At 34.7% G+C, this 13572-nt stretch overlaps 1 protein-coding gene across 4 annotated transcripts in view; it reads right to left on the bottom strand.

The window, feature by feature from the left end:
* The window catches only part of LOC106880303 (glycerol kinase 5), a 134740-nt gene that overhangs the window by 16458 nt on the left and 104710 nt on the right, over window positions 1-13572 (bottom strand). For all 4 annotated transcript variants that reach the window (XM_052967407.2, XM_052967406.2, XM_089351332.1 and 1 more), the window contains 6 exons: window positions 13438-13479; window positions 9108-9245; window positions 4838-4911; window positions 3488-3548; window positions 2636-2762; window positions 527-631 (listed from right to left, as the gene is read on the bottom strand). In XM_052967407.2, the coding sequence (XP_052823367.1) occupies window positions 527-631; window positions 2636-2762; window positions 3488-3548; window positions 4838-4911; window positions 9108-9245; window positions 13438-13479 (547 nt within the window). The remainder of the gene's footprint in view (window positions 1-526; window positions 632-2635; window positions 2763-3487; window positions 3549-4837; window positions 4912-9107; window positions 9246-13437; window positions 13480-13572) is intronic.

Here is a 13572-nt window from a genome sequence, read left to right as displayed (position 1 = left end):
TTTATGTGTCTTCCCATTTTTTTTTAAGATAGTAGGTGCAATTTGAAGAAGACCTGGCTGTTATATCTAGCACGTCAAGTGGTGATGTAGCAACAACCTTGTTGATCTGAAGCTTTGCTTAAGTAGGCATCACAAAAGTAGCCATTTGACCAGCATTCTTGCCATATTGATTCCATACTATGAAAATATGTAAGCAATGACCTACAGCACCTACATCCTTAACTTTACCATTGTTGTTTAGCTCCAGGTCAACCTTGATCAAAGGCATTCCAGCCATGACCAGCCCATGTTTGGGGGTGTTATTGATATTTAGGATCACATTATCTAATGTATCCTTCCCTCTTTTGAAGACAGGGGTGTCAGATAAATGAATTGGGGAAGATTTAGCTGTTACATTTAACAAATTGAGTGACACTGTAGAGGGTCTCTTATCAGCTTTTGATATTATTGATACTCATGAGATGGTTCTTACATAATCATCTTATAATTTATTGATGAAATAAAATCAAGTTATTTTGTTACTCACTTAAACTTTTTGCCCATTCCAGTACACAGCCACTGTCTGATGATACACCTTCAGCTATAAATACAAGTTCAGAACCAATTTTCCAACCTACTAATGGATACAGGCCTGATTAAAAAAAAAAAAAAAAGGGTGAAAGATAGTATTATTTATTGAGGCAAAGTTTTAGTAAAATGTTATTCAAATATATACAAGATTATCAATATTCGCTAGTATTATTATTATTATTATTATTATTATTATCATTATTTATTTTAATATCATTGGTAATAATAATGATAATAATAATAATAATAATAATAATAATAATAATAATAATAATAATAATAATAGTTTCAAATTTTGCCACAAGGCCAGTAATTTTGAGAGAGAGAACAGGTTGATTACATTGACCCCAGTGTTCAACTGACCCTGAGAGGATGAAAGGCAAAGTTGACCTTGGCAGAATTTGAACTCAGAATGTAGTGACAGGTGGAATACCATTCTATATTTGAATAATGTAGATGAAATACCACTAAGCATTTTGTTCAGCGCACTAATGATTCTGCTAGGTTGGTGCCTTAGGAAGGATTACTATAAGACAATCTAACTGATCCTCTAACGACTCAGCTGATTTGATGTCTTACAACAACAATGATAATACTAATAATCCTTTCTGTTATATGCACAAGCCCTGAAATTCTCTTTTGGGAGGGGCTAGTCGATTTCATCGAGCCCAGTGCATAACTGGTACTTAATTTATCAACCCCGAAAGGATGAAAGGTAAAGTCGACCTTGATGGATAATAATAATAATAATAATGGTTTAAAATTTTAGTACAAGGGCCAGAGAAGTGGGTAAATCGATACCAGTGCTCAACTGGTACTTATTTTTATTGACTCTGAAAGGAAGAAAGGTAAAGTCAACCTCAGTGGAATCTGAACTCAGAATGTACTGATGGGTGAAATGCTGCTAAGCATTTTGCCTGATGTGCAAACAATTCTGCCAGCTTACTGCTGTCTTAATAATAATAATAATAATAATAACAATAATAATAATAATAATACTAATAATGATGATAAGGGTGGCAGACAGGCAAAAATCATTAAAGTGATATGGAAAACTATCAGTAGCTCCAATCCTACTCGGATCAAGTTTGTCTTTTATCTTTCTGGGGCTGATGAAATAAGTTCTAGTAAAATGCTGGAGTTGATATAATCCCTAGCATAAAATGTCTGACTACATGCCTATGTTAGAAATCCTTATTTTAAATATTATAGCAAAAAATGTTACTTGCTTGTTTTAAACAACTTGATGATGGAAAAAATATCAAAAGGCAGAGGATGGCATAAATGGTAAAATGCTAGACAAAAAATGTCTTACAGTATTTAGTTATGTCTACATTCTGAGTTGAAATCCAGCCAGTGTTGGTCTTGTCTTTCATCTTTTACAAGGAATGATAAAGTTTGTTTTACTAATATACTGAGGTTGAGTAAATCAATTTTAATTTCTAAAAATTTATAGCCTTTTGCCTATGTCAGAAATCTTATTATATTACACTGCAGTAAGGTAAAAAGTAAAACTACCTTCTTGAATCATAAAGGTTGGTTTCCTGGTTTCATGGCATATATATTCCCTACCTGGACAGAATGTCAGTCTGTTGCAGGATTACTCATTTTTGCATGCTGAGTGGACTGGAGCAACATGAAATGAAGTGTTTTGCTCAAGAACACAACGGACTGCTGCGTCTAAGAATCGAAACCACGATCTTATGATCATGAGCTGAACACCCTAACAGTGGTTGCTGCACCTCAGAGTTAGCTAATCATCCATATCGTGCCTCCTCTTGCCTCCAGTCTTCCAATCCAAGAACTTCAACCTTTTAGAATTTCTATCTCATTTACATATAATTAGTCTCAGTTTAATTACTCCGTAATATTCTCAAACTGTCTCAATTCTTCCATTGCCTCTTACACTTAGACAATTCCTCAATTGACTCTTACACTTATACATTATAATATTTAGTAATGTCACTTAACATTTTTGGAGTTCATATATCACCAAGGACTATTTTGACTTTTTGTGGGCGGATAGGTACTGGGGACAGTTAAATTGATTACATTCATACAATACCTGCAATGGAAGCATGAGGTTGATTGCCAGTATTTAGATCAATGAAGGTTCCAGAACCCATTGTACATTTTACGTCACCAACAGTGTAACAGCAGTCTCCAAACATAGCTCCTTGCTGATCAGCTACCTGTGAGATATATAAAGAAAAAAACATTATAAATCACAGATAGAATAAGTAAAAAAGTGAATAAAGATTCAAGTTGTTTAGTCCCAGGTCAGTCTAACTGAGCAGTTATGTAACCAAAGTTATTCTAAGTATTTTCTCAAAAGGTATTCTCTCTATTAACCCTTTAGCATTTAAACCAGCCATATCAGGCCAAAATATTCAATCTGTTTTAGATTCAAACTGACCAGATCCTGCCGACCTCACTTACCTGACAATGTCATTCTAAAAATATACAATCACGTAAAAGCACCCACACTCTGTAAAGTGATTGGTGTTAGGAAGGGCATCCAACCATAGAGATTGTAGTGAACACTCTAGTGAAATACCTCTCTCCTTTATTATATATACATACATCTGAATGTATCAGATAACAGCTAACCTTTGGGTGCTATTTGGATCCCGTTATGTCTACCACTCTCATTGGTTGGTATTGGTGCAATTTGTTTCTTACTCTATTGCGTCGACATGCAACCTAACCAATCGAAGTCCCTAAATAAGATCATACACTAGGCATACACTAAGAGATACACTTCACCTCTCTAACCAATTCACATGCCCTATCTACAAAGGAAGCTGTACATGAGGGTTGGGATATATATATATATATATATATATATATATACATATATATATATATGAATCAACGGATCCACAAAGGAAAGAGAGTGTATAAATATGATACTTACAATACCAGTGATGGGGATAGCAGCACCCAAAATCTGAGGATCACACTTGCCAAATAATCCACTGCAAGAGATAAAAAAAAAATTATACAATAGAGAAATAAAGAGTAATTAGCTGCACATCACCAAATACTAGGTCTTTAGATCTATTTGTGTGACATTGCAAGTGATAATATCATTTTAAACTTCAGCTATGTCTAACATTATTATCATTTGGTTTGACTCAGGTTTGGTCTTATTCCTTGGTAGAATTTATGTAGGCAGCAGGTTACTACCTGTAACCTCGGGTAGTTTTCAGTAGTCTTTCAAGTACTTAGAACTCTCAGGATAATCCTTGCTGTCCATAAGAAACAAACTTGCTGTAGGAGCTCTACAGAGCATTCAATTCCAACCTCCTTCAGCCATTTGTTTATATCTTTGCTTACTGTTCCCAACGCACCAATTATTATGGGCATGACCTTGACAGTTCTCATATTCCAACTTCTTCCTATTTCAAATTTGAAGGGATTGTATTTTTTTCATTTTTCATCCTCTTTCTTTTCAATCCTGGAATCAAATTATTAACATCTTTATTATTATTATGAAAGGCAGCAAGCTGACAGAATTGTTAGCATGCCAGGCAAAATGCTTAGTGGCATTTTGTCCATCCTTATGTTCTGAGTTCAAATCCTGCTGAGGTTGACTTTGCCTTTCATCATTTTGGGGTCAACAATTTAAGTACCAGTGAAACACTAAGGTCAATGTAATCGACAATCCCCCTCCCCACGAAATCCAGGCCTTGTGTGCCTATAGTAGAAAGGATTATTATTATTACCATTATTATTATTATTATTATTAGTATTATCATTATTACAGTAGACTTTAAGACTGATTCTTTGGATTTGCCTGCATCGCATTCTTGGCAATGATACCAGTTAATTCCACTTAAGGTTTTTATAATTACTGATGTTAGGTTTTGTATGGTAAAAAAAAAAAAATGTAAATTTTTTCCAGTCAGGATATGAGAACAATGCAAGTGAGAGATGCCAACTACTTATGGCGTAGTTGTTAAGAGCACGGGCTACTAACCCCAAGATTCCGAGTTCGATTCCAGGCAGTGACCTTAATGATAATAATAACAACATCAAAAAATACCTTAGGAATGAGAACTCAGGTTCAAAATTTCCCCAAGACACCTGATGAAAGGCTGGAGTGGTATATCAGCCGAAATGTTGTGCTTAACAACAAACAAGACGAGGACAAATATCCGTCAAATATAAATAACGTAAATAGTGTAAATAATGTACATAATTCCTCATCTCTTAAATATAGAACTGAAAAATAATAATGTCCTCTACATAACCTCAAGATTACCTTGTGTCTTTGAGTTCAGGAAAGATTGTCATGGGAATGTCCAGTAACTTGCACACCACTGAACTCCATTCCATCTAGTAAAATAAAACAAATTTATGAATAAATGAAAAACAATAATCAATCAATATAAAAAAAAAAGATGAAATAACTACAATGTTAAGGTGATTATTAGTTCAAATCTTATACAACTACAACCATTGTGTAATCCCCCCTCCCGCCACCGAACTAGTCATATAACCTTTTCCTCCCCCCACTCCCATTCCAGTTTGACTGACTGAACAGAATACAAGATCCAAATTTGATTCATGGATGAGTAGTTAAGAGTAGGAAGTGGGGGAGCATCCAGCTGTAAAAACAAAATAACAGTTCCAACAAATATACCAGTTCAGCTGTGCAAACATGGGAGAATGGTGTAAAACAGTAATAAAAAAAACTATGACAACGACTATGATGACAACGGGCCACCACCACTGCTGCTGCTACCAACAGTCACCACCACAGCCGCCACATTCATCACCACTCACAATTTCTTATATAGGTACACGATTGCTTATATCAACCCCAGTCCTTAAGTGGTATTTTCTTTTATTGATGCCCGACAGATGAAAGTCAATGCTGGCCTTGGTGAGATTTGAACTTGGAATGTAAAGAGCTAAGACAAATACATTACAGCATTTTTTTTTTTTTTTTTTGGTTCTAATGATTCTGACAGGGCAAAGGCCACACATTTTAGAGGAGTTATCAATTACATCCACCACAGTACTTGTAGAAGCTCAGAAACTGGTCATGGCTGAATTAATTTGTAGCATATTCTTTTGTAACTTAGAGGTGCAAGATCAACTTTTGTGATTTAGTTGCGTGGGGTAGTTATGCATGGTTGTTATGAATGACTGTTAGAGAATGTAACTCTAGAATTTGTGGCGTCTTTAAAGGTGTTATTTGTGTATTGTTCATAAATAGAGACGATATGGTACTGTGATGGGAACATTCTTTTCATATGAGTAGTGATTAGTTTTGCTGCTGTTCAATGAAACTTAATTTCCCATGTCTTCAATGAAGGATGTTTTGAAGGTCCCACTTCATGAAATTGGTTACATGTGTGGTGGTAAAAGTCTAGGGTTACACAGGAAAAGGTATGGTTAAAGGTAATGGCAATCTGGTCTTTTAAGTACAAGAAATAAATGTGGGAGATATTTCCAAACACTGAAGCACATTCGAGTCAATAGACTAGAAATGGTAAGTACTTTTATTTACAGACACACTAATAAAACAGTCAGATAGAAAACTTCTAATTCAAGAAACGAGAGATGGATGGTGCCTAAATAACTTCAGCTATGACAATTATATATAAGTTTAACAATCAATTATATAGTATGCCATTTAGAGCTCCAGTTTTGAAAATTGATTGGAAATCAGTGAATTACTATGATTAGATAGGAGATCCAGCTAGAAAAAAAAAATTGACTACTTACAAAAAAATTACAAATATCTTTATCTTTTACTTGTTTCAGTCATTGGTCTGTGGTCATGCTGGGGCACCATCTTGAAGGGCTTAAGTCAAACGAATGAATCCCACTATCTTTTTTTAAAGCCTGGTACTTATTTTATTGGTTTGTTTTACCCAACTACTATGTTATGGGGATGTGAGCAAACCAACATCAGTTGTCAAACAATGGCTGAGTAAAAAAAAACAAACACACATAAACAGACAGACAGGCAGACAGACACACACACACACACGGGACAAGCTCCTCCCAGTTTTTGTCTACTAAATCCACTCTTAAGGCTTTGGTAGGCCTAGGACAGTAGAAGACATTTACACAAGGTGGGACTGAACCTGGAACCTGTGGCTGGGAAGCCAACTTCTTACTGCACAGCCACACCTGTGCCTTTTGGAAGTGAAAAATATGTTATATTTTGGAAACCAAAAGAACACAAATTCCATGTATGTTAGATTGGAAAAATGGATGTAAAATAGTTTAAAAGAAAAAGAAAAATAGTATGAAATCAAGACACACATCATTCAAATATGATGACTAACCAGCTGGATGGCATACAACATAGTATTTTAGCATATTTCTCACAAGTACAGCAGGTTATATTCTGGCAAACTTAACAACACTTATATTCATTGACACGTCAAAGTGAAATTAATCAAACTGATATCACTGAACTACTAATTCTGAAGCATTGACTGACAGACACGGTATCACATAACATAAAATATGGCAACCAAAGCATGCATGCACACACACACATGTTGGTTACACATCATTAACAAAACAAAGAAACGATGTAAGATTGACCAGCTTTCTGGAAGAGAGAAAGCAAGCAAAAAAGGCAAAGTTAATAGAATTCTCAAACTATTGATTTCAAAATGACTTCCCCAGAAGCAACAGATGGTATGTCATTTTTCAACAGGGTTTCTATTTATTACACCAGAAATGGTTTCACTTCAGCTACAGAGCCTGGAAGAGGAAGTGAGAGTATATCTGCTAATATATGAGGAAAGAGTTAACGACTATCACAGCTGCAGTCATTAGTGACCAACTGATACTATGTAGAACGGAACCGATAAAATAATAAACAAACTCTCTCAAAAGAATCTGTTCTTGGAACCATGTGGTGCAATAATAGGAAATTCTGGCATATTTAGAATATTACTGAGACAGAAGTGCAGATACCAGAAGCTTATTCAAAACCCTCATCTACTTACCATTAGAGGATATAATTGAAAAGTAAGAGGCGAGAGAGAGAGGAAGAAAACAAAAGCGAAACAGTGATAGTGAACGGGGATCATTAATCATTTTAATATCTACTCATACATAGCTTGCATGAGTCAAATGGAGTTTACTGAGGCAGATTTTCTACAGCTGAATGCTCTTCCTGTCACTAACACTTACTTGGTTCCCAGCAAGGTAACATTACTCCATGGCTAAACATGTTATTGTAGAATATTGCAAAAGAATGACATTCATTTACAACAACCACATAACGTGAAAACACAAACACATACACAACAAGCTTCTTTCAGCTTCTGTCAACTAAATCTACTCACAAAACTTTGGTCAACTCAAATTTATAATAGCAGACACTTGCCCAAGGTGCCAGTCAGTGGGGACTGAACTCAAAACCAAATGTGTTGAGAAGTAAAATTCTTAACCACAGTCATACCTGTGTTCACACACATACATACATACATATATAAGATAGAACTGTCCCTGTAGTGTTTTCATATAAATATTGCGAGTTTTAGAAGAATTTTCTTATTTTAGCTTAGGTAAATGAAAGTAAACATGCACTGCCCAACCCCTACACAAACATAAGCCTCTGAATTCTTTACATATTTAAAAAGAAATTCATAAAATCACTAGCATATTTTCTAGAAATTAAGTTATAATTATAATTAATAACGAATACACACACACATGCCAAAAAAGAGAAAGACAGTAGAGTTCCACAAATACTGATATTTGAAATTGAAAATATGTCATAATTAATTCTTAATTTAAACTTTGGTTCATACTTTCAACAAAAAAAAAAAAAAAAAATCATTCTTCTGCACATTGGTATATTGAGAATAGCTTAAAATTCAGTCACTGAATTCCAGTACATTGACCTAATGTTCACAGGGTGCCTTTTTTCTAGTGTTCATATGTATTTGTTGTCAGTGAACTATCCTCCATTTTCTAAGTAATATGGTTTGGATAATGTAATTCTCACCACATCTATAGCATGTAAAGTTTTTTGATAACCATATAAAATTGTTTTTATTTTATAATTTTGTCCAAGTTTGAATCAGAATTAACTCTGAATGTTCAGATAAATTAAAACAAACTATAGTTAGGATGTTGATCTTACAATCATTAGGCCTTGGGTTCAATTCCCAAACTGGTTTATAAATTGCATCCTTGAGCAAAGCACTTCTTTTTACATTGCTTCAGTCCATTCAGCTGAAAGTGGGGAACTGCAACAGCTGGGAGGTTAACTCTGCTGTAATACTTATTTATTCACATCATTTAAATTAATCATGCATTATCTCATAGCTCTGAGATTCTATGATGTAATTGCTTATTTTTAGAATGACACCGAGAGAGTATGTTTGAGAGGTTAGATCTGACCAGTTGGAATATAAAACAGGTAAGATATTTGAGCTGGATATGGCCAGTAGGATCAGCTTTGACCTAATGAACCTGTACAATAAAAAAAAACTTCTTTTTACTTTTTAAAGAAACTAAAGTAAAAACATTAAATTGAAAAGTTTTCTTACCTGAAATGGATCAAAGAGTCCGGTGGAACTGGCACAAGAGTAATCTGTGGCATGTACTCGACCAGCAGTTAGTTTCCATAGGAGCCATGTATCAATACAACCAAACAGCACTTGGTTTTGATAAAGTCTATCTTTCAGCTAAATAAATAAATAAATAAATAACACAAAATAGAATGTCTCAAGAACATTAGTGGCAAATGTGTGATGTTACAGTTAAATATATTGGTCATATGCAAATCATCATCATTATCATCATCACCCTCTCCCTCTTTTAATATAATATTTCTTTTTATTGTTATTGTTTAGCATTAGGTCAGAGCAGAGTTTTTGAATCATCTCATTGACATCAACACTGGATCCTACAGAAGCACTACTAAAGACTGTACTGTTATACCTAATTAATCTTTTCTACTCTAGACACAAGGCCTGAAATTTTGGGGGAGCGGGCCAGTTGATTAGATCGACCCTAGTACACAATTTATCAACCTCGAAAGGATGAAAGGCAAAGTCGACCTTGGCAGAATTTGAACTTAGAACGTAAAGACAGACAAAACACTGCTAAGCATTTTGCCTTGCGTACTCATGTTTCTGCCAGCTCACCACCTTACTGTTAACCTAATTAATACCATTTGACCTAACTAAAATTAATGGATGCATTACAAATGAATATCTTTATAAGTGACTGAAATTTTGATGTTTAAAGACTGAAAACAGGTGTTTTGAAAGTACCATAAAAACCCATGTAAATTGCACACCTGTGTAATTTACGCAGGTGATTTTCAGGATAAAATTTGTTAAAAAAGGCTTCTACTCATGTAAAATTCACACTCAAAAGTTTTCAGAATTGCTGATATAGCCAGGGGGAAAGGGTTTTCAGTTTAGTTGTATTTAGCATAATTGCACTTACTTATGATTAGATTTTATTAAATTTTCATTAAATAAAAATAATTTCAGTTTAACAGGTATCACATTAAAAGCTATGAAATTACAAAGTGCTTGTGTTGTCTAAATAGATGAAATTGGTTTTTTGGGACTGACACATGTCAGTTTGTTTCACTTGCTCAGTATACCCTCCTTCTCCTCCCTTATGAGACTGACAATGGCAGTCTGCTTTAGCCACTCGGTACACCCTCCTCCTCCCTCGACGTTAGCATTCCAATAATAAAATACATGAAAAATATGATGTTGATTGTGTGTGTGTGTGTTTGCATGCATGTAACTCTATGAGACAGTGTGTTTTAGTGTGTTTGCATATGTACGTGTAAGTGTATGATATTGTGTGTGTTTGTATGTGTACGCAACTGTATGAGACTGTGTGTTTGTGTATGCGCGCATGCATGTACCTGTATGAGACTATGTGTTTGTGTGTCTTCGTGTAGCAGGAAATAACTGAAGTATATTTTACAAAAGGTGAGCATGTATATATGATATAACAAAGGAAATTGTTGTATACAGTGTTCAGGTATACTACAACTGGAAAAAAAAAAAGCCATCAGGTATACTGTTGGCGGATTTCAGGAAGCATGGAAGTTTTGAAGGATGTAGTGTCTTGACAGCTAACAACACTGATGTGGGTAGTTTATTTCATGCTTCAGCAATTATGAGCATGAAAAAATATGTCTGAAAGTCATGGGTGTTGTGTCATTTTTTTGATTTTATAAGCATGTCTGCAAGTGTTTGTCATGGAATTCAAAAAAGTGCCCAAGAAAATATGGTGGATAATCTTGTTTATAATAAACTTTATTTTACATGTTTTACCCATAAGAGATTATGTCCGATCTTTAGCATACTGCTGTATGTCTTCTCAAACGATGATCACAGGAAAAGTTGTTGATAAGAATTATCAGTAAAAACAAAGCTGATAAATATGCACAGGTGTTGAGAATTAAGTTTAATTACCAATAAACATCAGCTTGGATGACATTTTGCTCAACCAGGTAAAATATGTAAAATATGGCCCGGACTGTAATTACCAGCATGTACGTCAGACTTCAAAACGTAGCTAACCATTTGATGGCTATTGTAAATTTATACAGAAAAAGTAAGCATTATACTGTCCAGCATAAATAAAAGTTACCTTCATTACATTTAAGCCCATTAAATGAGTCAACTTCCAGTATGAATGTTTCGTACATCTTTTTTCAACAAAAAAATTTATAAAAAAATTCTGGAAATGATCTACTCATGTAATTTATGCAGTTCCCCCTAAAGTTTATGTTTATTTTTGCCAAAAGAATGTGCATAGATCACATGGGTTTTTATGTTAAGACAGTACATTCATAAATATGAACACCAATACTTGCTGTGTCTGATGGATTACTCAGAAAATACAGTAATAAATAGGATTTTCTGATTTTATAAGAGAGAGAGAGAGAAAAAAGATAGATAGATAGATAGGTAGAGAGAGAAGGGGGGGAGAGAGGGGGGAAAGAGAGAAAGAGAGAGACAGAGAGCAGCTGATATGATGCGACTGAATGTGTAATATAACAGCAAAACTCGTTAAGATATAACATGATCCAGTATGATATCTTCGGTCCAGTTACAGAGACAACAACAAGCAATGTGATGACACTTCCCTATACAGTTGTTATGGTGACATATGCAGGCATTTAGAAACACTGCAATTTAAATAATATTGATGGTGATGATAATAGTAAGGGTAGTGGTGGTGATAATGTTAATAACAATTGAGAGCAATGATGTTAACCATAATGGTAGTTGTGTTGTTTGTGGTTAAAATGACTAAAGGATGGATGATAAAGTGGATAGAGGCATAAAAAGGAGAAAGGAGATGGCATTGATAAAACAATCAACAATTTATATAGTGCTACCAGTTACTTTGGCGCTGAGAGGACTGAGTGAAACAGAGTTAAGGGTCTTGGTCATCAAGAAGACATGAACAGTTGACACATTAGTCAGTGGTCTAACTGGTTGTTAACTCAGTTTTAACCTTTTCAACATTTCAAATGAACAAAGGTTGTATTAGGAGAGCAAGAAACCCAAGAAAGAGACATAACTAATGGGGATGAGTCTGAACCGTCAAGGTGTTGCAACAGATACAAAGGTGTGCATTTGTAAGTAGCTCAAGACCCAAAGAGTTCATGTATGATTCAATACCTATTTCAAGTGACAGCTAGGAGATGTGAGATAATGTTGAATAAAGTGTTCTGGCCGGAAATACAACAAAATGCCAGCAGTTTTGAATTCAAGACTTACGGAACAGGGTTATCTAATATCCCTGATATTATTTGGTCACCTTTACCTCTGATTCTGCAAGATATTGAGTATCTTTTCTTTCACTCGTTTCCATCATAGGACTGTGACCATGTTGAGGTACCACCTTGAGGTGTTTAGTCGAAAGAATTGACTCCAGTACTTCTTTTCTGACTAGCAAATTCACTCACAAGGCATTGGCTAGCCTAGGGCTATATAGAAGACATTTGCCCAAGGGGCCACACAGTGGGATCGAATCTGAAACTATGTGGCTGCAAAACAAGCTTTTTAATCACACAACAATGTCTGTAGAAAATTTACAGAAGTAGTCTTAAGTGCTGATAAGGACAAAAATGCTTAAGTATGTAAAGTGCCTTACTTGACAGTATATTTCAGCAATGCTCACTATCATTAAGAGGCCAGTGCTTATCTCAAGCTTGCAAAGCATTAACCCTTTTATTACCATATTTCTGTGGGAATATACATCTTTTGTCTCAATTAATTTTGAAAATAATGAAGAATTTAATAAATTAACTGTCATTATTAAGCTAGTGATTGGAACATAAAATTAACATGAAATTTTGATAGGCTTAAATTTAGATCACTTTAATACAGAGGATTGCATCATACAACCAAGGATTGTTTCAGATGGGTTGGTATCAAAAGGGTTAAATGGATAAACGATAAATCTCTTCCAGGTTAGGACCTTAATCTATTGTAAGTAGCTTCCCCTGCACAAAGAACTAAATTCAGTAATACAAGAAAACAAATAATTTGTCAATTTCAAAATACTTGTGTTATTTACAGCCAAGAAAGAGATCAACATGTGGTATGAATATACAACTAAGTGAACTTCACTACACAGCAGTAACCCACAGGTTGATGAATGATATCATTCAATAGTGAATGCTAACAATAAAGGAGTTATGTATCCCTAGCAGCAGAATGAGGTGGACTGTATCACCTTGTGATATTTACTAAGGACAGGGTGAACCGTATCTCCTTGAAGTGCTTCCAGTTATATACCACCCTGGGTAATATATGATTTGTAAGAGAGAGGGGAATGGGATTACATGATGTCCATACTTCATTAAAGACATTAGGTTTCATTACGTACCAGTTCATTATGGTTCAAGAGCCATTTTAGACGCATTGTCACCTAAAAGCAGGTTTCAAGAAAGAAATGAAAAGAGAGAGATGGCATTAATAGCAGAGAAAATGTATGTAGGTATGTGAATGTATATGTGTGTGT

Source organism: Octopus bimaculoides, chromosome 4 (assembly GCF_046866305.1).
Source record: "Octopus bimaculoides isolate indiv1 chromosome 4, ASM4686630v1, whole genome shotgun sequence".
NCBI classification, from domain to species: Eukaryota; Metazoa; Mollusca; class Cephalopoda; order Octopoda; family Octopodidae; genus Octopus; species Octopus bimaculoides.
The sequence above is the reverse complement of the archived record's forward strand: the minus strand, read 5'-3'. Positions and strand labels throughout refer to the sequence as shown.